Source organism: Hemicordylus capensis, chromosome 1 (genome assembly GCF_027244095.1).
Source record: "Hemicordylus capensis ecotype Gifberg chromosome 1, rHemCap1.1.pri, whole genome shotgun sequence".
Taxonomy (NCBI): Eukaryota; Metazoa; Chordata; class Lepidosauria; order Squamata; family Cordylidae; genus Hemicordylus; species Hemicordylus capensis.
The window spans coordinates 96,144,824-96,172,637 of NC_069657.1; the positions used below are offsets into that span (position 1 = coordinate 96,144,824).

A 27,814-nucleotide genomic window follows, 5' to 3' on the forward strand; every position below is an offset into this window, starting at 1 on the left:
ATGGCCTCATCCATATTCCAAAATGAGGAAAATATATGAAGCAGGACAAAAAGAATGTAGGAACAATGTCTGTGCAAAATAAAGGCTAATGTATTTTGGAAATCTACAAAAATAATATCCAGTGAACATCCATGAGGCCATTTCAGAAACTCTCTGGTATGAATTATGTTTACTAAGAGAAAGCTGATCCATCCCATTAAACTGATCCTTTTCAGATCCAGGATTTTTTTGCTCTTCTGTTGAATTTTCTTGCTTCCCATATAAAGCTAAAATCTTCACAATCTTAATGGATCTTCACAATCCATGATAGTGAAGATCTGTATTTTTGTATAATAAATGTGTTTATTCATCCATAAGTGGATTAATAGACTAAGAATCCAGTGATCCTGTGCTCATAATTTTCCACATAGTAGGATTTTCTCTCTGCTGTGAGGATAATTTGGGAGTTAGTTGCTGAACATTTTCCACAATCTTTTATTTCTGTCCCATGCTGGTTCTTGGTCTTCTCCTTGCAAACAAGCAGTGCAGAGAAATAGAATCCCACTATCATTGGCCCGTTCCTTATCCATTTGTTTCCATCATTGCAAGATGCAGAGCATTTTCAACGATAATGAAAGCAGCAGCCATCCAAAGAGAGAGAAAACTCAAGGAGAGGAGGAAGATCTTATTGAGAAGACAATGGAACTGACAACTTTCCATTCCAGCACCACAGAATATAGTGAAGATGGTTAAGAAATTGGTTAAGTAAATTTTTAGCATGCCTTAGAACAAACAAATATCTACAAGCACACTGCCCTCACTGCTAAGAATGGCAGTGTTTGGGGAGCAGCTTTGTTCTCCCAAACATGCACAAGGCATTGAATGGGTCCTGTGAAAAATCACAGGATTCTCTGAAAAACCCACCAGCCCTGGGACACAAACTCTTGCATTAAGCATGCTTAAGCTAAACTTCAGGGCCATTCCTTCCCTGAGAAGCAGCATCAACACAGCCATCATATCAATGAATTGAAGATTCCTCCTTAACTTACAGTTTCATCTGTGGGCATCTAATCAAGTACAGCAAGCAACAGTATGAAAGAGAATGGTATAGGAAATGTTTGGCAAGAAAACATAACAATAAGCATAAATGCTACAGAATGCATTCAATGCTTAGTTGAGATCTGGATAATTGGCAAAGAGTCATTTGCCAAATTTTAATTAGGAGAATTCCACCACAGTACCCAAACACACAGAGAAGTAAAGGTATACCAAAATTCAGAAGAGACTCAGAGGGAGAAAAGACCGTTTTCTGTTTCAGCATACAGAGCAACTTGAAATAATGAGATATTTGTTTGACAGATCAGATGTCCTAGTGTGATAACACACAGCATAGTCAATAACAACATAGGCAAGGTTGTAGACGAGATAGCTGCAGCAATTTGCCATTTATAGTAACTTTAATTACACAAACATTCAAATAATATACATTGCCTTTGTTTAAAGAACAAGTCCAGGCTACCACTTATAATTCATTTACTGGGTGGCTTTATACTTGCTTTCAACTGATCTTGCAGATAAATGTTCCAAAGAGGCAGTGCTCGACATGTTCCACAGCATAACGCAGTGGTTTTGAGCCCTGCTGCAGGCATCTAAGGAATTGCGGATGCATGAAAGCAAATACTTAAAACGTAGAGTGCCCACACTACAGGAGTGCTACTTACCTTAGAAACAATGTTTCTAAGCAGGCTATTTTAAGTATATGCACTCTTGCACAAAAACACAAGATTTCTGGTTATTCCTTAGACACCCATAGCAGTGTGAGTGGCTCAGAGTTGCCTGTGTTATGGTACTGACCATGTCGGCCAGTGGGTTTACAACTATTGTCACGGATCTGTGGGGGCAAAACAAGAATATGTCTTAAATTACTTAAGATTTTTCCTACTTAAGTTGGTTGTGTATGAGATGTGCAACAATAATTCAAATTTTCTGTGTGTGCTATCAAAATATAATTGTGCATGTAGTGTCATATAATTTTGGCCAGAAAGACCACATCGGTGTAAAACCCACAGTAAGGAAAAAAGGCTGAAAATTTTAAGAAACCCAACAGAAACGCCACAGTTAGAGGGAAACATCATGTATTTTTCAGTTGCATTGAACACTTAAAATTTTACTACAGTTCAGTCCTGAATTCTAGTGTATACGCCACATGCAGCAATAGACAATTTTTAATAATGTACCCACCACAACCTTTCTACCCCAAATTAGAGTACAACGATTTTATGAACCCACTTCTTCACTTCTGCAGGCAAGTATCTAAGACAAGTAATTCCAGCATGGAGGATAACAGAAATGCTTAGAAAAGAAGAAAACAGATTTCACACATTGCAACTCATCTTTCAGCACACTTAGGCCTTGCCCCTGCTTCAGGAGCAAGGCTGTAGTGAAGCATCCCTCCATATTATGTACCAAATAAAGGAAGGTGACCACCACTTGATATTCTGATGTCAATTATAACTTCTCCTTAACATTATATCACAGTTACTTCAGGAAAACATACATTAGCACTAGTTTAAGAAACAGGACATGAATGATAAATCTAGTATTTTAGTCTGAGAGACCATAAAAATACATTTCTATTGATATAACAGGGAATCTCCTCCATTAACATGTGGTTATCTAAGACACAACTCTTCTAAGGAAGCCCAGAAGCAACAACTAAGGAGGTCCATGAAGAAAGCCACAGTGCCAGTTAAACAATGAAAAACCTAACCTGAAACACACATCAATGAAAAAGTCAAATGACAGTTTTGGCCTACTTTTATGCGTCATGACTGCACAGGTGGCCCTTGTTATTCAGAGAGGTTTTGTTCCTGTCAATTTCTGTAGATAACGAAACCACAGATGGATCCTGAACCCTATGGGGATTGTGGGGTTAGGTTCCTAAGCGCACTGAAGTGTGCTGAAAATCTTTCTCTCACACACACAGCAGAGGATAGCCACAATAAGCACAGTACCGTTCTCTCCAGCAATACCCCCTAACTTCCAGATCCTCTGATTTTTGTTCCTTTTTAGGGTTTTTATTTTGAAGAGCTGCAAAATGGCTCAGCGCTACAAAATGGCAGCAGGAAATGACATAAGAACTTATTTTCAGCCATTCAAGTATTACAGAGAGGCAAAAATAACTCTATTTTTGGCTAGTGAATTAAAAAAATTGGTCCCTATGACCCAACCACACATATGCAAAACCGCAGGTGCCAGGACCACAGGTAATGAGGGCCACATTTACAATTAAAAGAGATATATAAACCTTAGTAACAATTTGTATGAAGAATGGTGATTCAGAGAAACAGCAAAAGTTCCTTGGCTCTGGTTAAATGTTTGTCAAGAAACCCCTGCTAACTTGGCAAAGAGGCACCTTTTAACATGGTGATTCTCTTTATTTAGCAGGGGGAGAGTAACTGGCCCTGTCCACCCCCAGCACAGTACCTCCAGTGACTGTTGCTGGTGTTTATCTTATGTTTCTTTTTAGATTGTGAACCCTTCAGGGACAGGGTTCCATCTTATTTGTTTGTTATTTCTCCGTGTAAACCACCCTGAGCCATTTTTGGAAGGGCGGTATAGAAATCGAACGAATGAATGAATGAATGAAACTCAAAGACTATTGCATGAAAATCCACAAAATGAAAGCATAATCTAAAATACAGTCAGAGACATCAAGAAGTGAACTGGTACTAAAAAAACAACACTTGCTCCTGTTCATACACATAGCCAATTTAGCCATACATAATATTTGTTTTACAGAAACTTTTGACACTGTAGTACCCATCACAGGAAAAGGGGGAACCTCAAGTAGTATTCTTTCAACATACCATTCAGAATCAAATGATATATAGTATGACCTTTAAGCATTGTCCTTCATTAATATTCATGAACACATTAAATCCATGCTATATATCAAAGTGAAAATCTCTTTCACAAATGAAGAAAGCTCTCTGAAATCTCTGTTACTTCTTTCCATGCTGACACCTGCACATCTGACACAATAGCACATACCAGATTAGAACAGATGAAATTCAATTAAAACATACCATTAAGAAAAGACTAGAGAGAAAAGACTAGGTAAACCTTTAGAACTGTTCAACTAAGGGAATTCCAGGTACATCATGTTCAGCCAACTATCACCATATGAAGATCATCACATGTGATCAGAGTATATGTCCCAGTCATGAGATCCATTACTCCCTTTTTGAGGCAGGCATGTTATGCTTACAGCCAGTCACACATAACATGACATGCTGGGTTTGAGCAGGAACAATTGTGCATCAGTCCAAGGCTCACTACAGCGTCATACCGCTTGTGGAATCTACACGTCAGAGAAACTGTGTGACCATGGGACCACAATGTTGACCCTTAATTCTACCTAATAATTACTGGGTCAGTTTAGACTATACTTCATCTGCCAGCCTGATCACATGAGCACACATCCTTCCTCAGCTCACAGTGCACTATGACACCTTTCCCTAATTGCAGGGAGACAGCTCATCTGAACTGCTTCTCTACATGTGCTACAAATAGTATTTAACTAGTAGAGGGGCAATTTAATCAAATCACATGCAGAGGGGCATTTAAACAAACCAACCCTCAAACAATTAATGAATGGTGCCCCAGTATATTGAAAGGGAGGGAAGGACATTCGTGCTCATAGTGCATACATCCATATCACATGTGGCTGGTTGAATGAAGTATTTTATGAAGTGGCCCATTAATTATCAGATAGAACCACAGACCCATGATCACACAGTTTCCCTGATGTGTAGATCCTACAGATGTTATGATGCCATAATAAGCCTTGAGCTAATGCACAATTGTTCATCCAGCCCAACATTTGATTTTTATTTTATTGGATGCCACTTCCTTTCTAACCACTCTAAAAATGTATGACTTTGGGAGAAAATTGAGCATTTGTTCCTGTGTGTTCCTGGCCACAGGAACAAATTCAATGTACTATACAATGTGCTATTACAAAATTCAATTTGTAATACAAGGTAATGTAGAAGGCAAAAAAGCATTGTAAAAAAGAAAAGTAATATCTGCCAGATGTTATAGGGGAGCTTTACCTAAGTATACGCAAGGCATCATTAATACAATTTTTTACCTTTTCCTGTAGTTTTGGAATGAGAGTCTTCAGAAACATCTTGTCCAGAGTCCTTATCGTGTGTCCCTGGAGCACGAGTGGAATCGTGGTCACCTTCTTCATCATACATTGAGGTAACATCATCTGCATGATGATGGATGGATAAATTGCAGCCTTTTCATGTGCTGAAGCATCACCCCAAACACCCACAAAATGTTTTCTTTATGAATTCTTAGAAGAGCTTTCTGTCTTTCATTAGACTGTGGGGGTGGGGGGGGGCAAGATGTGACATTTACTATGGACAATGTTAGCTTTGTGTATGTGTAATCAGTGAACATGTATACTTTTCAAATTACGTGCATGGAGACAAAGGACTATACAATACATATATTTTACCTCTTGACAATAAACCCCAATCCCCCTGTCTTTCAGGAACCTTGAGGAAGAGTCAATAGCCCAGTTCAGAACGTCCAACCAACTGTAGTTAAATATATGTTCCCTCTCCGTTCCCTTTTACCCTCACTTCTAGTGCCAGGCTTACTTCAAATCTTCCTAGTTTGTTACATTAGTTTCCCATGCATGACACTGGGAAAACTGAAGTGTTCCCTACAAGTGAGGATCAAACCACAGATATTTAACACCTTCCCCTTGCACCATAATTCCAACAAAAATCTCCTCCCCTGAAGTGCAAAGCCAGCATCCCTACTGGGACTAATAGGAGCTTGGGGAGGGGCTATTTTTGTCAGAACTGCAATGCAAAGGAAAAGGGGTCAAATATCTCCTTCCCTGCACACCATGGTCCCAGTTATGATCAGGGCTCCCCATGACTGCTGTATAAGTTAAAGTGTGCACACAGGCAGAATACTTTGTGTTATTACCACACAAGAGAACTGCCCTCATTGACAGTTAGTACCTTTTCACGTTATTATTGTTATTCTATAAATCTCAGATATACCTGGATGATGAGGATAATGTGAAGAATCAGGTCTGAAGATACTGGGTTCTGTTGTTCCACTGTCATTTGCAGAACCACTGCCCCCAATATTGTCGTCATCAGTAACAACTGGTGGCCGTTCTGTGTATATCTTTCCCCCAATATAACGTGATCCATCAGCATTGAAAATGTCTGTTGGAAAGAGGAAATGAACAGTTTTTATATAGTTCTAAGGTGGATTACAAATGCCACCCACCTATCAGCTGCACCTATCATGCAGGTTCTAAGGCAGCACACATGTCAGAGGCTGTGCTTCTGGCTTCCTCCATCCCTGCACTTTCCTTGCCCCTGGACTCATCTCTGCCCGCAGCAGCACTCGGAGCTCCCAACTCCACTCCACAGCAGGAAAGAGCTTCTCAGCAGCAGTGAGCAGGGGGACTCCTCCAAAAAACAGTTTCCCAACAATTTCTATGATCATGGGACACATTGGGACACTGGTGCTTGCTAGAGTTCAACGGTTATAGTAAACGGACTCTGCCACGCCACTCTGTGCATGTAAGAACCTTTCTGTCCTATGAACTCTGGCACTTACTGCGTCAACAATGGGTTCTCCCAAATTGAAATGCCAAGTGCTTTCCAACATACAACTCAGTGGAGAAGTATTTGCATGTACAGATTTAACAGCAATACTTGATTTGGATACAAAATTGACAATACATCCCTGAGCTATAACAGACACAAAGGGGCACACAGCCGCCGCCGCCGCCACCCCCGCCGCTTTTGGTACAATTTGCTAGGATTAAATTACCCATGACAGATGTCTACTTGAGGACCTACAGAGAAAGAATTGTTCCAACTCTTTCTGTTCTATTAGCTATGAAATATCCAGGGTGCTTTGCTACAACTTGAACTATTGCTTCTTTTTCTTCATTATGTTTTCGTAGACAGCTTTGACAGTCTTTTGAAAACATTTCTTGTGTTTCTCCTACATAATATCAGCCTGCTAATCTGTTTCCTGACTATCAAACCCATGGTGTTATCAGCCTCCTAATTACTGTGAGCTTTATCAATGTCAATACATATTGTGTTGCAGCTCCACCTAAGAGGAGCCTTGCATGTTGCAACAAGTATTAAAAAACCACAGATTCATTCAGGCTCCTTCTTCTTGGTGCTTTTTGTTATGTATAGAATATGAATGTGCACCTTAAACCCCATGGGAAGATGTGGAAGTTATTTATTTATGTAGCACCATTTAAGTGCACAGCACTTAACAAATAAGTGAAAAATCTGAAGTCATCCAAAGATCAGGTTTTCTTTTTGCACATTAAAAAAAGGATGGACTTGCATTGAGCCACAATTTTCAACATGCAAGGTGTGGAAGCTAACAAAGATAGGAGACAAAGGCATGCCATAGGTTTTCAATTAATTCAACACAAGGTTATATTAATTTCGTTAAATAACAATATTGATGTTTTTCAGTAAACTCAAAACTTAATGATAGCAGTAAATAGTAGTTTTAAATTAGGCAGATATTTATACCATCAAATTGTAGTAGGTTTTACTAATCTAGAAATTATTCTAAGTTACAATGTATACAGAATTTTAAATACATTCTTGGATGACACACTACAAATTTGCCAAAATCTTATATGCAATGTAAAAAGCAGGCAACATAAAACGTGTGAAGTTCAGTTCATACCTATGATGCTTTGGTTATTCGGCCAAGGAGAATACAGGCTTATCACTGGCTCACAAACTTTTTCTCTTGTTTCTAAAAAGGTGGGAACAAAACTAAATATTATCTGGAAAGTATCTGCAAAAAACCCAACAAAATAAAACAACAACAACAACAAATACTTATATACCACTTTTCAACAAAAGTTTCTAAAGTGGTTTACATAGTGAAACAACAAACAAGATGGCTCCCCGTCCCCAAAGGGTTCACAAGCGAAAAAGAAATATTGGATAGACACTAGCAACAGTCACTGGAGGTACAAATGGGGGTGCAAATGGGGGTCCAATTTTGTCCTGATTGCCATAACTCTGAGTCAAGCTATTAAAAAATGCCTGAGAATTTTCTTGAGTTCCACTTATCCTTATATATTAAAATTAACATTATTCACACAATGTTGGCACATTATACACCAAGCACATGAAAAATTAATTCCAAACAAGAAGAGAGCTTTGCAGTATTTCTAATTGTTATACTACCATTATAATGTGTATTAGGGATGTGCCGAAACACGATTCGGCTTCCGAATCACCGGCACAGTCCTTTTAAGAACTAGGCCTTCTACAGCTGCTTTAACAAGGAGAAGAACAGATCCATACCTGCTCGTCCTATGCTCACCACCATTGCTCTAATCCTGGTGCTCCTCCCGAATATCTTCACATTCCAGCGGGGTGTCTCCCAGCTACCCCTGCACATGATGCCAGCACGCAAATGGCTGCCATGCATGGCAACACACACAGGGGCAGCAGAGACTCACTCTGCCAGTATGAAAAGATAAACCGGGATTATGGCAATGGCAGTGAGTGAGCAAGGAGAAGGTGTGGACCAGCTCTCTTCCTTGTTAAGGGGCTGTGGAAGCGGCGATTCAGAAGCCAAATCTCTTTTCGGCACATCCCTAGTTCCAATCTAGTCCTCTTTTCTGTAGATTTCCTACTGATCAGTTAGGGTAAATTCCTATCCTACAGAAAGCACCATTTGGTGTTATTTCTGCATGGGTCCTTGGTAGCTAGTATTCTGGCAACAACTATTATTGTGGATGTCAGTCTTTTTAAAGAATACATATCAAATATTTCACCAAACATATTTTGTAGTATTTTCAATTCAGAATTCATCCATTCCCAAAACAACACTATGTGTTATGTAATTTGTATAGAAACAGAATTTGGAATTAGCATATATGTTGTATTTAATACTAAGGAATTACTGAGTTTTGTTTTGTTTTTTAAAAAGGGCTAAATCTGTCATTAAAGCATAAAGCACATAAATCATGAAAAAATAACTAACGGTTAGGCTAAAAATTGTATGAAGCCAGAATCTGCATCCCTTTTGTCTTTTGCAAGCAGTTTCTATGTCCTAACTATCCTAGGAGCACAATAAATCTGGTTTTTAAGGCAGCATCATATGGAAATTTAACATGCTTGGGGCTGTGCCCTCTGATTGACCGTCAGCTACATACAAACTTATTTGGACAGATTGCCCCTATTGGGGAGGCAACACAAGTAATTCTGTCTTGGGACTCTCTGGGTTCCTGCTCCAGTTGAGCAGGATTCTGCTAGCTCTTCCAATGTCGTTTCTTCCATTTCATAAAATGTAATACAGAAATTTATTTCAGCAGGCTAAATGATGCATTGCATGTGTGACTATTAAATATGCCCTTTGTGGAAAGGCCCAAACATACCTGATGAATTGAAGCAATATGTATCAAACAGAGTGGTTTTATTTGATGTCAGTGTATAAATCCCAGTGTTATTTGCTGCACAGAGAGGATGTGGGGTATGGCGAGGGACTACAATTTTGTCTTCTATATAACCATATCTACAAGAGACAGAGAAAGACATAATTATATTATTGCATGTAAGCATATAACCAGCATACACCTCATAGACCCTTGTTCTTAACAGAATTAAGAAAAACCAGATTTTCCACACTGTGGATTAAATCCAATTCAATCCATGGAGTTGGTTCTGGGTTTTTAAATATATATCTCTTTTTCCCCATATCCATTTTATCTTTCCATTTCCATTTCTATCCATTGTAACTTCACCCTGCATCCCACTAGATCTACAGAAATAGAACTTTAGCCTATTTTCTTTCAAGAAAGTAATCTTATGAGATCACCTAGCATTGTGTGTGTGTGTCTCCAGGTGTGTAGGTGCCCCCGCATCAACTTCGCAATGCCTGGAACAATATGAACTAAACTGGGTACAGTTGTAGGCAGTGTTCCCTGTAACAGGGATTTCCAGCTCCAAAAATCCCTAGCTGCAATGACCTTTGGCCAAAGATTCTGGGAATTGTAGTCAACAACTTCTGGGAATCCCTCTTACAGGAAACACTGGTTGTAGGTGTTCCTCAATGTAGGACACCTCAATGTAGGACACCTCAATGGCATAGTTTGTAATGATGTCATCCACCCTAATTCAAGATGGTAGGCATGTGAACGTCTGAGATGCAAGTGGGCTAACTTGTGAACCTCCTAACTGATTTGAACAAAATTTTCTAAAGGTGTAGGGACACATAGGGATGGATCAAGGGTGTAGTTTGTAATGATGTCATCCACCCTATGCAAGATGGCAGAGGCTGAAGTGGGCTAACTTGTGAGGATGGTAATTATCAATTAAGATTACAGTGAAAGGAAAGTAGGTACATAAGAACAGCCCTGCTGGATCAGGCCCAAGGCCCATCTAGTCCAGCATCCTGTTTCGCACAGTGGCCCACCAGATGCCATTGGGAGCCTAGGTAGAGCCTAGGTAGATTAGAACCTAGGGAGCCTAGGTAGATTAGTTCTTACCAGAACAACTTGTTTAAAAAGTAGGGTGGTCACTGTAGCATAAGGAACAAACTATTGCTCAGTGATAGAGAATCTCCATACATATAGCCTCCAGGTTCAATAGCTTGTATGTATTTCCATTTAAAGGAATCTCAGGTCACAGGAAAGTCTTTGAAACCCTGAAGAGCTTCTGCTATTCAGCGTAGATACTTAGTCCTGGAGTATCTAATTAAATGATTAAATTTAAAGCAGCCTCATATGTTCACTTTATGTAACAATTTTTAAAATTCAACAGAGAATTGCTCTTACTTTAAGTGATCACTGGATTTAGAATAGACATTTTCCATTGATCCAATTGCTCTGGCCTACTAGTTTGAGACATTCACTATTTAGGCTATACTGTGCCGCATTGCAAAAATTGAATGTGGGGCGGGGGGCGCATATGGTGGACACACTCATATTCTTGCAAAGGTTGTACTAGATAATTCTTTCAATTCTGTGAGAGCATGAATACACTCCCTGCATTTCCCCTACTTATCAGCATAACATGCACAACACTGCTGCAAATAAGAATGCCAGAGCACAGTTATGAAGGGGCAGAGATTAAGTTGCACATGCAGGGATGATGAAAAACAGACCACTCTCTTAAAACTTGCTTAAAACTTGCAAAGTTTTAATAAAATGGTGAAATGTAGCAATAATTTACCAGTGGAATGCTCGCTGAAATATTTAATGTCCCCCTTGTTATTTTCTGTGGGGAGCAGCATATACAGAACCTCATAAATAACAGGCCGATGTTTCAATGTGATTTGTGGTATAAAATTATATGACTATTTTGCAATCCAATATCAAATGTCTACTTCCTTTAGATTTACTGGTTTTCCTTAAATCTCCTTTCCGGAGAATGTTGTCTTCCTGTCTTCTCCCACACATTTTACAAAATAACTACTGATCAGGCAGAGATTTCAGGCACAGCCACTATGAAGACTCAGCTTCTTTTTCAGACTTCTGGCTCTTACTTATATTCCACCCATGATTCATGTTTACTGGTTCACATCACAACATGACTTCACAATATTAAATGTTCATCATGGGTAGGACAAGAGATACTTAGCTGACATGAAGTAAGAGATTACTTAGTTTCCATAAGAACAGCCCTGCTGGATCAGGCTGAAGACTTATCTAGTCCAGCATCCTGTTACACACAGTGGCCAACCAGATGCCTCCGAGAATCCCACAGGCAAGAGATGAGGGCATGCTCTCTCTTCTGCTGTTGCTGCCCCGCGACTAGTATTTAGAGGCATCTTGCCTTGGAGGCTGGAGGTGGCCTATAGCCATGAAGACTACTAGCCACTGATAGACCTGTCCTCCAGGAATTTGTCTATGCTGCCTTTAAAGCCATCCAAGCTAGTGGCCATCACCACATCCCATGGCAGAAAACTCCATAGATTAATTGTGTGCTGTGTGAAAAGGAACTTCTCTTTCTTGGTCCTAGGTTTCCTGGCGTTGCGTTTCTTGGGATGATCCCTGGTTCTAATATTGTGAGAGAGGAAGAAAAATTTCTCTATGTCCACTCTATCTACATAATTTTATACACCTCTATCATGTTCCCCCGTAGCCCCCTCTTTTCCAAACTAAAAGGCCCCAGATGCTGTAGCCTCATAAAGAAGGTGCCCCAAGCCCCTGATCATCTTGGTTGCCCTCTTCTGCACCTTTTCCAGTTCTACAATGTCCTTCTTAAGATATGGTTACCAGAACTGCACACAGTACTCCAAATGTAGCCACACCAGAGATCTGTATAATGGCATCATAATATTAGCATTTTTATTTTCAAACCCCTTCCTAATAATCCCTAGCATGGAGGGCCGGTTTATCAATGAGTATTAGTTTGGAGGCTATAGACCATCTGCAGTCTCAGAGGCAAGATGTTTCTAAATTCCAGATGCAGGGGAGCAACACCTCTTGCCTGTGGGCTTCTCAGAGGCATCTGGTGGGCCACTGTGTGAAACAGGATGCTGGACTGGATGGGACTTGGGCCTGATCCAGCAGGGTTGTTTGTTTGTTCTTATGTTGGGAAGATTTAAAGACAACATTATTCATCTTTATTTTCTGTTCTTTTCTCTTTTCTTTCCCCCCTCTACTTCTTTTTAATAATCAACTTACTTTCTTACTATGCTCCATAGGCCCAACTGCACAAAAACCTAGTTTGCATGGATAGACAGACAGAAATCTTGCATTTCACAAAATGTGTTCATCTTCACATGAGAATAAACCATGCAAACTGGAGAGAAACAAAGTACGGAGACTGCATTTGGCACCCTCTCTCAGGTGCTTTGCAGCTGTCCAGCAATGCAGCTGCAGCTGTCCCGCAATGCCCCCCTTCAAAGACCAAAATCCACCATTTTCATGGAATAATTTTTAAAAATGAATGAATGACACACAAAATAGCTCCTTTCCTTTTAATGGTGGCTGGAAATTACTTCAGAAGTCATTTCCGGCCCCCATGAAACCGTGAATATGAGGAAATTAACCTTTTTTAAAAAAAAAAACCTTTCCCCCGCACCCCGCTTCATATGCCGAAGTTGGATGTCAATTTCCTTACTGTGGATACATGGAACTGCAGATGTCGGGCCTGCGAATGGCAAGGTTTGCCTGTATTTAGGAGCTCTTCACTCATCTAAATTATCTCAGAACTCATTATGTAATTGATACTATTATTATATAGAGCCAATTGAAATGGTACTGGCCTTGCACAAGTGAAGAATGTGCAAGATGTCCTAACACAACTCTTAATCATGTGGGGTGCCATGAACACATCCACTGATATGTCCCCCATGGACATTCCAACACCCTCCTGATGCATCCCTTAATCATGTGTGGGAACCATTCATTTGAATGGCCCCTAAACATGCACTATAAATATTTGTTTAAACAAGGAGAATGTGTTTAGGGGTCATTCAGAAAAATAGCCCCCACATGATTAAGAGTTGTGTCAGGACATCTGTGGAAGGTGTTGTGACGTCTGTGGAGGACGTCCCGATGGGCATACTCTTGGTGTGCACCTCCTTCTTCATGTTTGTGGGGAAGGTATTGGTCCCAATTGGCCCACTGTCAGATCTGACTACAACCAACCTTCACAAAAATCCTGATCACATGAGTGATTGATATCTCTGAGCTGCATTAACAGTGATGCCACAAATCCACACTAGTTCCCGACTTCTCTTCTGTCAACTGGAAAATTGTAAGATTTTTCATTTAGGATATTTATCTTCACCAACAATTTTTATTGCTAAAACAATAATTTGGAAGACTTGCACTATCCCCAGTGTGCAGGTTTTCAGATGTAGCCTATGGAGCTCTTCTCACAATCAGTGAGAAGAGCTCCGGGGCAGTCTGCAGGAAAGGCAAGTTTAACCTACCTTCCCTGCAGACAATCTCCTGTCTGTCCCTGGGCGGGCCAATTGCCCACCCAGATGAGCGGCAGCTTCCTCTGCCGCTCCAGAAGTTGGTGTGCCAGCACCACTGCATGTTGCCCCGCCCCTTGGAGTTTCAATAATGCACTGCATGAGTGCACAGTGCATCATTGGGATCCCCCCTTTCCCCCCCCAACAGTGTGCTAGCTGCAGCTGCAAGCATCTGTAGCTGACACACAATTTAAAAAATGGTTAAGGGTGCTCGCTTTCTTAACTTCATTTTAGAGGGAGGCCAGTTAGGCTGGTTTGCCGCCATGTAGCTGCTGGGATCAGAGCCGATCCTGGCGGTTTACAAATATGTGGAAAACCAGGCCGGGCTCCCTTAGCCTGGTTTTGCACACACGTGTGAATAGCTTCTATGTATGGCACTTTTATGTCGTTCCTAACCTTTCTGGGTATGGGTGTAGATAGCAATACATAGGAGAAATAATCGTATATGCAGTATGAAGAAAAAGGGCACACTGGCTCTCTGAAAGCCAAAAAGGACCAAAGCATGCCTGAAAGGGGCCCTCAGCCCTTACCTTGGCATTTACAAAAGAACTCAAGGTAAAACTACTGATCTGAATGCAACAGTCTCAAATTAATGTTCTGTAAAAACCCTAGGCACCACAATAATTTTAAAAACCCTTACATAAAGTAGAACTAAAAGTAGAAATTCAGCCCTCCACTGTGAGAATTATGTATCTGTCATCTTTTTTTCCTTAACATATCTGAAGCTCTGATACATCCTTTCTGTATTAGAATGTGACTTGGATGACACATGATCTGTTCAGATATTAGTAAGCATTAAAGATAGCAAAAATGCCTACTGGGTTAATCAGTAACTTCCCTTGTTACTGGAAGGCTGCCCTCAATATCTGCCGTATAAATAATTGCAATAACCTTTCCTGATCCCCTGGGGTAGGGTGGGCTATAAATAAAGAGAAATTGGTTAGTTTATTTCCTCTATTTTTTATTTTTAAAATTGTACTAATTATTGGCTGAAGAGATATTTTCATAACTTCATGAACTGACATTTTAGCCTAATATTTTCTGATATGGCTCCATGTTCTTTCTGCCATAATTCTGCATATCCCATTAATTAATTTTTAAAAACCTGAAAGATGACCCTTCAGCTGGTCATAAGGGCAAATGGGTCTGTAATAGACCTTTTGAGAATGCCTTCTGGAGACTATGCAACTAATGATAACTGTGATTGACATTTATGGTGTACAAAGTTAAATATTTTCAGATGAATCACACTGACAGTAACTAGCTAATATAATTACTTTCTATACTCATTAAACTAATTACTTTCCATACCAATGAACTGTTTTTACTCCTACTGTATTGAAAGCCTTGTCATACCAGTTTGCATAGACTATGAACCATAAGGAAAATCCACATATTCTGAAGATTGAGAAGTGAAACCAGTTCAATTTTTCTGAGAGATTAGCGGGGGGGGGGGGGTAAGATTCATTAATTAGAATGTAATTAGAATATTAGAATGTGAACAAGAGATTTTGTCAATAACTTAGGTGGCTCATTAGAAGTCTTACTTACTAGGGTGTGCTCACATATACATTCAGAGGAAAAAAGCCTACAGCTTATTTCATATGTCAATTTACCTAGGCATGTGGAAATTTTAGACTGCTTTTTTGCTGCCATGCTGATGCTCAAGGCAAGGAACAATTCCTTCCTAACAAGGAAGTTGTCGTACCAGTACTAAGCTGCCTTGTGGTATGTATGTCTATGTAGGTGGGCAGGAAGCATAGTAAATATTTATTGTACTTATCTGTGGTGCCAGTGAGGAGATTTGGAAAACTGTAGTGACTGACAACATGACTAAGAGTGTAAGCTGGGAAGTTTCTGGCTCATATCTCACCATGGCCTAAGGCAGGCAACTAGTATTTTCTCAGTCTCCCTACCTGCATGATGACAAGATTATGTCACAAGCTTGTTTCATAATAAAAGTATGAGAAATGCTTTGAACACATAGAAGTTCAGCGGTGGCTTATGACTGTAAGAGAGTCACACCCCACTTTGAGGGTTTGTTCCAGTTGCATCACCAGTCATGGGCATCTGTGGTGGGGGGTGTGCACAAAGGGAGCAGTTTCCCCCCTGGATTCATTAATGTGGAGCATCCACCATGGCTGCCTGCCACTGCACCACACTCTTTACCCCACTGGTCCATACTGCCTCCCCTCCCCATTTCTCTTATACGCACACATGCCTCCATGCTTCCACTGCTGCTGCCGGCAACCCAAAATGAAAGAGAAGTGAGTGCTGGGGAGATGACCAGAACGCTCCTCTGCTTTCTTCTGCTTCCTCTTCCTGAAGTGAGCAGAGGTAGCTGGGGAGCCAGCGGCAGCATGCAGAGCATGGAGCACATTCTGCCTTGGGAGAAGGAGAAGGGATGAGCAGAAAAGGGAACTCTGCAGGGAATGCAGGGCAATTATAACCTGCTCTCCTTCTCACTCATTTGTCTGTTTGGATTTGGTGAAGTCCTTTGTTCTCCACTTAACTGACTCCACCCAGCCTGAGCTCGCAAACCTTTTAATTTGTCACCCATGCCTCCTGCCCAGCTCTGAGCCAGGCCAGGGAAGGAAGACAGGCTTGCCTTTCCCAGAACCAACCAACAAAGATCTCCAGTTCCTCAATTTAAGTCTCTGTCTCATGCCGATAATTAAACTTTCCTGAGGGTAGGAAAGCATCTGGCTCTATGCATATGAGAGAGAGAGTTAGGACTCTCTTTTGAGTAAATTTGCATAGAAGCAAGTACATGCCTACTAACTAGTTCATTTTTTAAAACTGTCTTTAGTGTTCATGGGATTGTAATGTGATTTAAAAAAAGATTAATAGTATGTAAAAACCTTCAGGCTATATCTTAAATCTATCTTTCTGAACTATAGCATCTTTTTTAAAGAGCCACAGCTAGTCTCATGTGAAGTGAGAATAAACCCACAGAATGAGACTTACTGTAAATGTGCATAGGATCAGGTACACAAAGAGAACAGACGTTGTTCTAAAAAAATAATCCATTGTTCCCTTACTTTCCCTTACTTCAGAGTGCAAAGTCACTTACTAATCCTTGATCCCTTCTTCCCTCCCCCCCACCAATCCTGCCCTCACACCAAGAAACTGAGGGGTCTATTTACCCCTGCTAACTGGGCAAAGAGCCATCTTTTAACATGGTGATTCCCTTTATTTAGCAGGGGGACCTACAATTCACTTCTCTTTATGTCTATTTCTGAGGGCCCATTTGGACATAATACCAAACTAGAGGTAAAAATTCGGACCGAGCTGGATTCCACAGTTACTGCAGAGTCTATTGTGAAGGTGTCCAGCAGCTTATTGGGTTAGATGGGATCATTTTCAGTTTGTGACTCCTGAGGAAGCGGACAAGCTGCTTCAGACTGTACATCCTACAACCTGTTCTCTTGACCATTGCCCAAATTGGTTTATCTCATCTAATAGTCATATTATCAGGGAGGGACTAGTAAATATTATAAATGCTTTTCTGAGGGAGAAAAGGTCTTAAGGAGGATATTATTAGACCACTTTTGAAGAAAGCTACACTGGATCTCTCAGAGGTAGCTAATTACAGACCTGTTTCTAATTTTCCATGGTTTGGCAAGGTGATTGAGTGGGTGGTGGCCTATCAGCTCCAGGAAAATTTGGATGATGCCAATTATCTAGACCCATTTCAAACTGGCTTTCATGTGGGCTATGGGGTTGAGACAGCCTTGGTTGGCCGACCGAGGGAGTGTGACTCTGCTGATCCTTTTGGAGCCCTCTGCGGCTTTCAGTACCGTCGACCATGGTATCCTTCTGAATCAACTGAGGGAGGTGGGATTGGGTGGCACTGTTTTTCAGTGGTTCCGCTCCTACCTCTCTGGCAGATTCCAGATGGTGTCACTTAAAGACTGTTGTTCTACTAAGCAAGAACTGAAGTGTGGAGTTCCACAAGGCTCCATACTGTCTCCAATGCTCTTTAACATCTACATGAAACTGCTGGGACAGCTCATCAGGAGGTTTGGTGCTGGGTGTTATCAATAGGCTGATGACACCCAGATCTACTTCTCCATGCTGACCTCATCAGGAAATAACTTATCTTCCCTAAATGCCTGCCTGGAGGCAGTAATGGACTGGATGAGGGATAACAAACTGAAGTTGAATCCAAGTAAGTCAGAGGTACTGACTGTGAGGGGACAGGACCCAGTGGATTAGATCTGCCTGTTCTGGATGGGGTTACACTCCCCTTGAAAGATCAGGTACGTAGTGGGGAGTGCTCCTGGAATCAAAGCTCTCCCTCGTTTCTCAGGTTGAGGCGGTGGCCAGGAGCATTTTTAATCAGCTTTGGCTGACACATCAGCTACGTCCATTTCTAGAGGCGAATGACCTTAAAACAGTGGTACATATGCGCTCTTTGTGGGGCTGCTTTTGTATGTAGTCTGGAAACTACAATTGGTACAGAATGCAGCAGTCAGACTGGTCTTTGGGACAACTCAAAGGGACCACATAACACTGGTTTTAAGAAAATTGCACTGGCTGCCGATATGTTTCTGGGTGAAATACAAAGTGCTGGTTATTGCCTATAAAGCCCTTAATGGCTTAGGTCCAGGGTATTTAAGAGAGCATCTCATTTGGCATGAACCCTGCTGCCTGTTATGACCTTCTGGAGAGGTCCAGTTACGGTTGCCACCGGCTCATTTGGTGGCGAACTGGGACCAGACTTTTTCTGAGGCTGCCCTGGGACTTTGGAATAGGCTCCCTGCTGAAATAAGAGCATTTCCTTCTCTGTTTGTTTTCAAGAAGACCCTCAAAGACTCATCTGTTCTCACAGGCATTTAATTAGAATTAATTTTAATGATTTGTTTTAAAAATTGTTTTATGCTACTGTTTTAATTGTTCCATGTATTTTAATCTGTGCTGATTTTTAAATATTGTTTTAAATTTTGTACACTGCCTAGAGAAGTACATATCAGGTGGTATTAAAATATGATAAAATAAATGTTTCAGAGGTGCAAGTTTGTGATCGTCTGATAGAGCGAAGCCACGATTTCATCACCCAACCACGGCTCCGTCGTTGCTCCCAAACCTGAATCTGAATGCTTGGTTTGTAGTGAGTTTCACTGCTGAAATCCAAGGTTAAAGGGCAGCATTATATCATCCAAATTCTGTCATTGGTATAAACCTGGGTTTCATGTGCTAGCTCCTCCCACCACCAGAGAGAGGTCAGCTCAGAGTAGCCCAGAAATGTGCCCGTTCTAGGGCGGTTGCGTTTCTCGCTGGCTGCCTCTTGGAGCCCCACCTTCTTCCATCTCCTTGCTCCAAATCCTGCTCTAGATGAACAGTTCTGCTCATGACATTTGGCTGGGACTGAGCATGCTTTTGCCACAGGGAAAGAGCTGGGCCCCTCTTCCCCTGCCAACTGGTACAAAAATAGATCAAAATTACCAAAAAACCAAAAAGGCAAATCCTAAACCAGTCTAGTCGATTCCTAGATGTCTAATCCAACACAACCATACGTCACCACTCATGCACGGGATAGGGAACGGGGTCTTGGGGCATGAAAATAGAAATCCCTGGAGACATGTGGGAAGGCACACAATCCTGACATATCTGCTGGAGAATGGCTGGTGTGGGTGTGTCACAAATGGCCATTGCCATTTGCCAAGCTCATAATGAAGACATATGAGAAAAAGTAGAGGGAACGTTTGTGCTGTCTATCTATAACCAGTACAAGTGGGAAGATGTCTGGGATAAAATAAAATAGGTGGAATCCTTGGATCTTTTTAAGAGCTAGCAACAATCTTGCTATCACTGCCAGGTTTGGCAGCATGAGCTTAGAGTACTCAATTGGGCAAGGAGCCTTATGATTGCCTGTTGACAGATCACAAATCCTTAGACAGTGATGTGTGTGATGGTCTACATCATTCTCTCATGACTGACACTATTTGATATTTATTTATGGCTTAGATTGGAAGATTAGAGAAGCAGTGTGACAGAAACAGCACAGTTGGAACAGATGTACATCCTTTCAGCAGTGAGTGACCGCACATCCTATAGCTTCCCACTGAGGATTAGGCTTGAGGAGCACCTGTTTTTTCAAATTTAGAACAGAAACTGGATTCACATAGTGTTTGCTGGACTGCTCATATGGAGTAAAGAAGCAAATCTCTTTCCCTTTCTCAGCACCATGCTAAGCAGTCTTGCTTTGTTAGCCCTCAATCAGGAAGCCACTTCCTTACCTCTACTCTAGCAGGGTAAATTTCAATTGTTTAAACAAACACTGAATTTTTAAAAAGAAAAGAAAGAAATGCTGAACAAACATGGAAGTGGATAAAGATGCCCCGTGCTTGAGATAGGTAAATGAATGAATGAATGAATGATTGAAGTGAACACCCTGCCCAAACCTTAGGGGGCACTTTCAGTCTATGGGCTGTATGGCTGTAGAGGAAAAAGCAGAGCTCACTCTGCAACTGAAAAATACAGCACCCAGTTCACTTTGGAAAAGCATCTGCATCCACCCTGGAATTCCTAAAGATTTCCTACCTGCATGTTTCAAAACCAAGGTTGTAAGCTTTTTCTATCTGTTCCCAAGTTGGAAGGGTGCTGTTGAGGGATTTGCAGAGTTCAATGGCATCTTCTCTCGTGAGGCTGTAGCGATGATTTTTCTCAACATGGAACACACCCGCAATTCTGCAGCTTATATTCAGAGCTGTTCATAGGGGGGGAAATTACATATTAAAACCTGCTGTTCCAATATTTAATAAATAAAATTTTCATTTCACCAGGGAGAGGCAATTTGGCACCAAGGACAATAAAGAAAGATGTTGACATTACATTGTTGAAACATATCTTTGCATCTGCAAAAATTAGAAGGCCCTTGTTTTAAAATAAAGGTAAATTCTAAAATGAATTCAAAGAATATCCATGGGCTTCATTGCACAAAAGAGCATTGGAACTGTTATCTGAGCAATGGCTTTAGTAGAAAGTACATCTTTGAAAACTAGCCAAACAGAATGTACATCACAGGGTGAGGAAAGCTAAATGTTTTCTTCTTTTTGGATTAGAACAATATATCAGTTCTGAAAATAACAAACTGGATTGTATGTATTTAGAGCATGAAAAGCTCACTGCTTAAAAATGGGAGTGGAATTTGCAAAAGTTACGCCTTCTCCAAGCAGAACCCAAGTCATTCTGTTGCCATCATGCTTAGATGCCAACATGGGAGCAGGTGGCAATTTCTTGTCAAACTTATTTTTCGACTTCCGAAACAACAATGACCTTTTCCAGAAAGGGATGCACAAAACTATATTTCTGTTTCATTGGAGGCCAGATCATGACCACAGCCACTGAAGAATATTCATTATTTCAGGTTTTCAGATGTGTGCTACATTTGTGGATAATTCCTTTAACTGACATTTTAAAGTATTTCCCTTCAGACTGTGAGTGGCATAAACCAATCATAGTGGAAGGAAGAGGGAGACAGATTTTAAAAAACCTGACCTAACATTCATTTTAATATTTGTCATTAGCCTACATGTATAACCTTGGTATATGTCCCTTTAAGTTAAAGAACGTGTGGGAAGGAGCATTTCAGAGGTGCAAAATCACAGTAGAGGTTTTTGTGTCTCTTTCTCTCTCTTCCTTTCCTTCCACCATCTCTGCAGCATCCTGTACCACTGTTTATAGGATTACATCCCTCCCACTATGAAAGAACAGGATTCAAGATCGTGCCAGCACCACTTCATACATGCCTATTATATTATCTATAACATCCCCAGTATTCCTATTCAAAGTCATCCCTGAGCACTAAGTACATCTTTGTTCTAGTGGAAGGTCATTATAGGCATCCAGCTCCAAACTCATACAAGAAAGAGAATAGGAAGCAGCTGCCATAGTAGCGTGATATTATAAAGAGGCAGAGGAAACCAAGAGAGAGGGAAAACCCAGACCTCACATCACGTGACCATTAACCACAACCTCATCTGCAGAAGTCAGCATGAAGATCACCACCACTGATATCTGCAGATGAAATGGCTGTTGTTAACAGTATAGGAACCAAAAATGTAAAAATGTGGCAACCTCAAATAAAGCCTCTCCCACCCCACACCACCAAAAAAACACCCCAAACCCAATTTTTCATATGTAAACAAGGCATTGCCTCCCATCATTCTACTTCTTTGTCATACTCTGGGCAGAACTGCAGAACATTTGAAACTACTACTCCAAATACATTTGTACTACTACTACTACAAATATTTAAATACCATAGTATATACTTATACTAGTATATATTTATATACTACTGAACAATGGTCCTTCCTCTAGAGCAGAGTTCTTCATTGTATGGCTCAGGAGCCAATGATGGCTCCCATTGACCCTAAGTGTGGCTCTCTTACTAATTGTTTACTGGGGCTGTGCAAGGCTTTGGCCAAAGCTGAATACTCAACACAGCCCACATGGCATTACATGGAGGTGACTGTTCCCACAGTGCTTTGCTGCATTTTCCCCCACACTGGGAGAGACTTAAGGAAAATGGGGCCTACTCAAGCCTCAGCATCATCTTGGAAGGTGTGCACAGAACACATGGAAGTGCAGTGCTTCCTAACACTTTTCCTAGAAAAGTGCTAGGAAGAACTACACTTCCCAGTGTTCTGTGTGCACCTTCCAAAATGGCGCTTGGACCTGAGAAGGCCCCATTTTCTTTAAAGCCAACCCCTCGCTCCTCCCCAGCACTCAGAAAAGCTCAGCATTGTGCAGAGGTCAGCATGGTAAGAAACAGCTCTCACATCTAAACATGTATTTTGTCAAGTGGCTCCTACTTGAAAAATAGTGAAGATCACTCTTCTAGAGAAAAAACATGTCAGGGAATAATCCATGTCATAGACTGGCAAGCTCTGGAAGTGAATGTGAATAAAGACTGTGAATGTGAATAAAGACCCCCAAGAACACCAAGAGTTGAACCACAATAAAACATCAGCTTTGTATGACAAACACATTCCTTGGCAATATAAGGAAGCTATATAAGGAATATAAGTAAGAAAGAGAGGCAAAGAAGGAAAGACCTCCAAACCATATTCATTAACCTAGATCCAACCGCACCCTTCATCTAGAGAAAAGGTAATTGCAATCCATCTGTCATGACAGACCTAGGGCATGAAAAAGCACGCATATATCCTTTGGAACAGTGCAAGAGCTATGGTAGTTCTGCATGTATCAAGTGTCGAGGGGCCAATTAATGCCTACTCCAGAATATTTACATAAATTACATTCTAATTCTGGTCTCCATCTCTCTATTTCAAATAATTCCTACATATTTGCATTGCAATTCCTAATTTGTAACAGTTCATTTCAAATTATATTTCCTATGGAAATTTAATAGGAGTTTCCATAAGAAAGCCAGTGAGCTCACCCAAAGTTACTTCAGAGTTAACATGTATACGTTGTAAGTGGTTCTGAAAGAGGAAAGGATTTGTAGCCTGAAAGACTTTGCCTATGGGCATAATCCAACCACTGCTTAGACAAGTTAGAAAGAGGGTTTGGACTGAATCTTTTACCACTTGTAGTTTTCCAAAAGGAAAATGCTTGATTCAGCTTGGAATAAACAAACACTCCCATTTCGTTTTGGACCAGTAGTGCAATCACTCTCTATCTGAGAAATTATTCTAGCTAACTGAGTCTGTGCTGTGCAGACTCAGTTCAGAGGCAGCAGTGCACTGGATTAAGTTTGGAGTCAAATTCTACCCCCAAACTACAACCACATTCAATTTATTTTTGAATAGGAATGCCATTTCAGGTTTCAAAAGCAGATGGATGGGGCAAAATGTTAATAAGGGGGAAAGATGAAAGTCACAAGAATATATATATCTCCAAAAAAAAAAAAAAACCCCAAACCAACCACCAGTTTAAGGGTTTAACATGTTGTATTCAGGGCTCCCCTCCCCTCAAGTCCTGCTATGCGTCCTCAGTGTGGCGGGGGGGGGTGTTCCTGGGAGGGATGAGTGAAGTATGCCAGGAGGTATACTCCCAGTAGGGAGTATACCTCCCAAAGCGGGAAGGTCATCCCAGCTGCCCAGCTAAAGCAAGCAGGCACCTATATTGGGCAGCAGCGATATAGGAAGGTGCTGGAAGCGGACGATCACTTCAGTGACAAAGACAAAGGCATCATTTCATACTGTGTGAGAGAAGGCAATGGTAAACCACTCTTGTATTTTATTAAGAAAACCACATGGATAGACAAAATAGAATGACTGTCGATGTAGTGCTGGATGATGGGCCCCTCAGGTCAGATGGTACTCAACATGCTACTGAGAAAGAGCTAAGGATCTCTCAAAGTACCAATAGTGTTTATGATGCGGTTAGACTAAAGCCTTTTGGACGTCTAGCAGCTCATGTTGCCATGTGGGGAAAGGAAATTAAGACAAACGTAAATTTTAACACATCACATTGCAGAAGTAATTTCCCATTACACTTCATAGAAAACCTTTTATTTATTTTTAAGCACATCAAATTATAAACTTCAAATTGCACTTTGAAGTCCAAATTATCGCTCTCTGAAATAAAAAGGTTTAACAAAGTCTCAACTAATTTTTCAGGATAGTCTGCATCCTCATCATTTTTGTCCTCTTGTGAAATGTTATTTGCATCGCTTTCAGCATTTTCAGATTGTATAATTCCAGAAATCTCTCAAGAAGTTTTAACAGCTTTCCATGCTTCCAAAACCCATTTTGCATCCTCGCCATAGGTAGCTTTGTGCATTTTCCCATCCTTTGTGAATGTATGCAGGCCTTTCCTCCTCCAATTTTCCCAATGATTTCGCATTTCACATTTAAATGCGTTGTTCATGGATAAGTCTAAGGGCCACAAGATTTTGGTCAAACCATCAGGAATCACAGCTAGCATAGAAGATAACTTTTTGCATTTATTTTTAACTGAATCCAGTAAGTGTTCATGCATCAGGTCCACTATGAAAATGCCACATAGTTGGAAAAAAGTTCCTTTTCTTTTCCGCCAAATTTCATTGAGCCATTCAAAGATTATGTCTTCGCACATCCACCCTTTCTCATTAGCACGAACAACAAAATCCAAAGGAAAATTAGAGATAGATTTCCATTTAAAAATTAGCATTGGTTTTAGTTTGTCACCATTTGCAGTGCTGGCTAATATGCACATGAAAGATTGCCACTATGGAAACTGTTTTTTCTCCTTTTTCATTAACAGTCCTATTTGGGGGACAGTCAAATATCAGTGCAACTTCATCCATATTTATTATTTGTGATTGCACAGATTTTGCCCATTCAATAGTGTTTGCAACAAACTTTTAAAACACTTATTTTTTCCCCACCAGTTTTTCAGCGGCTGCTGTCCCATTATTGGTTTAGTGTGCACAAATAAATTATTTCACCTCATAAATCTATAGCACCAACACAGGCTACCTTTAAAGTCAGTTATTCCCATTTGTTGTGCCGTTAGTTTTGCTTGTAGGTGGATTTTCACAGTAGAGACTGGCAGTGCTTTTTCTCTCTTCTCTTTAATCCACTCCTCGAAGTTATTCTCCAAATCAGGCCAGGCTGCAACACCACTTCTCCTTGCATGTTTTGATGTTGGCATACTTGCCAGGTCATCTTTTCCCTATTTCCACCTAAAAATGCAGCATTTATCCACTTCAAATTCATGGGCTGCAGCTCTATTTCCGATCTGTTCTGCTCTTAACACAACTCTCAGCTTGAAACTAGCAGTGTAGCTCTTATGCCATTTGGGCGCCATTTTCCCCTATGAAATCAGCCCAGAAATCCCACCCAGAGATCTCATTTAAACGCCACATCAGTGGAAGAACTCTTCCAGCTTTCCCCGAATTTGCACGTAAAGGCCACATTGCCGTAAATGCCACAGGCAGCGATAAACAAGTTTTTAAAACGTACCCGCCGCAGCATTTCTACCCAAAATTATGGTACTAATTTTAGCTGAGGGGCAATTTGGGGAAAGTACAAGGAAACATGTTGTAGTAACCTAGCACTTCAATTTACCCTTCCCCCCGCAACACCAGTCCTTAACTTTTAGCAGTCTCTACTGAAAAAATGGAATATGCCTATTCAATTCACTGTGTTGAGTGCTACCCCCCATACTCACATACACTGCCACAGAGGCTTTTCCAAGCTTAACCATGTCCACTACATGTTTGGTTTCATCTCATTTACACTGCTATTAGAACTGAGCCTTAGCAGTTTCTCTTTTGCTCTGCCCTTCAGAATTGGCAGACACTGGCATGGCAACATCATTTTCCTGACACCCATGTGATGTTCCATAGCCGAAAGCCAATATTGTTTAATAATGGCTCCTAAGAGAGGCAAAAATTGCACAACATCCCATAATTACCCTAATCATTAATCGCACCCTAGACCATGAGACTTTGGTGACTCAACGTGAAGTCATGAAATGCCCCTGAGCATGTTTCAGATTTTAATGAGCGTGGAAATATTTAACTCACAAGCACAAGCCTTTTTCATATCCTAGCCTTTCCTGTCATCTTTACACTGTCTTCTTTAACTTTATCCTCTCTGCTTCCTACCAGTAGCTTCTGAAGATGACGTTGGTATAAGACCCTTGCTTCTTAGTGCTGATCTCTTTCGGGGGGTGGGGGGTGACCATAGTGCTGATCTCTTTCGGGGGGTGGGGGGAGAGAAAATAGTGCTGATCTCTTTCGGGGGGTGGGAGGAGAGAAAATAAACAAGACTAAGTGGATTAGGTGGGTGGGTAGGAATCCAGATTGAATTGAGATGCCTTGCATTTTGAAACCACTTGCAATCTTTCCCTTGGGTATGGATAAAACCTCTCAGTTGAACATACAGTACTACATTTATTCAAAAGCATAATTCATCCATACGGTCTCTCATTTCAAAACACTTTGTCTCTGAAGGGCAAACAATACAAATGTACTTAACACACAGCTTGAACTATGTGGGGGGGTGTGTGAGAGGGCCCCTAAAAAAAATCCACATTCAAAATCCACATTCCTTATCTCCTGATTCATCCCACTTTTATTTATTAAATTTATACTGTATGGTGCTTTTCCACATGACTGCTTAAGGTGGTTGATAGACTACTCCAGTTGGAAGACTACTTTGTGAACAGCAGACACAGCTGAGGAGGTGAGCAACCTTTACCCCCTTCAAACTAACTAAAAGGAAGAGGGGAGATTTTATGGGGCTGGTTGCTCTTCAAGGGATAAGTCAGTCTCTCTCTCTCTCTCTCTCTCTCTCTCTCTCTCTCTCTCTCTCTGTGTGTTATTTGCCAGGGCTAGCAAACTCCAGTGTTTTAGTTTGTCCCTGCCTGGAGAAGGTGGAATCAGCTAGGACAGGCCCCACATTTCTTGGACACACATTCTGTGTCTCAGTTGGAAGATTACTCTCTACATAAGAGTTGAAGGCCAGAGAGCAGAGCGAACCAAGCATAGTGAACCGGGGATAGCAAACAGGATGTAGGAGTTTTGCAGGAGTTTAGCGGAAAGTGTGCAGGGGAGCCAGGAACAAGCTCTGGTGATCACAAGGAGCCTGGTGGAGAAGAGAACGTAAGTACAAATCCCTCCCTCATATTCTTGGGAAAGGCTCTTTGGACTGTTAAATAGCTGACCATTACAGCTGAGACCTATCCTTCTAATAAACTATCTCTAAATACTGCAAACTGCCAACAAAAACAGTATGAAGATAGAAAGCCAGCAGGGGAGGGGGCACTTCCCAGTGTATTGCACAGAGTGCCACATGTTTGACTATTTGCCCCATGGGCAGAAGTCATGGATGTGTGCTTG

At 41.0% G+C, this 27,814-nt stretch overlaps 1 protein-coding gene across 7 annotated transcripts in view; it reads right to left on the reverse strand.

Annotated features, from left to right (window-relative positions):
* The window catches only part of CD44 (CD44 molecule (Indian blood group)), a 100,755-nt gene that overhangs the window by 37,619 nt on the left and 35,322 nt on the right, over nt 1-27,814 (reverse strand). For all 7 annotated transcript variants that reach the window (XM_053281988.1, XM_053281968.1, XM_053281957.1 and 4 more), the window contains exons 2-6: nt 20,557-20,722; nt 9,458-9,594; nt 7,747-7,818; nt 6,069-6,239; nt 5,135-5,257 (exon numbers count right to left, since the gene is read on the reverse strand). In XM_053281988.1, coding sequence (XP_053137963.1) covers nt 5,135-5,257; nt 6,069-6,239; nt 7,747-7,818; nt 9,458-9,594; nt 20,557-20,722 — 669 coding nt within the window. The remainder of the gene's footprint in view (nt 1-5,134; nt 5,258-6,068; nt 6,240-7,746; nt 7,819-9,457; nt 9,595-20,556; nt 20,723-27,814) is intronic.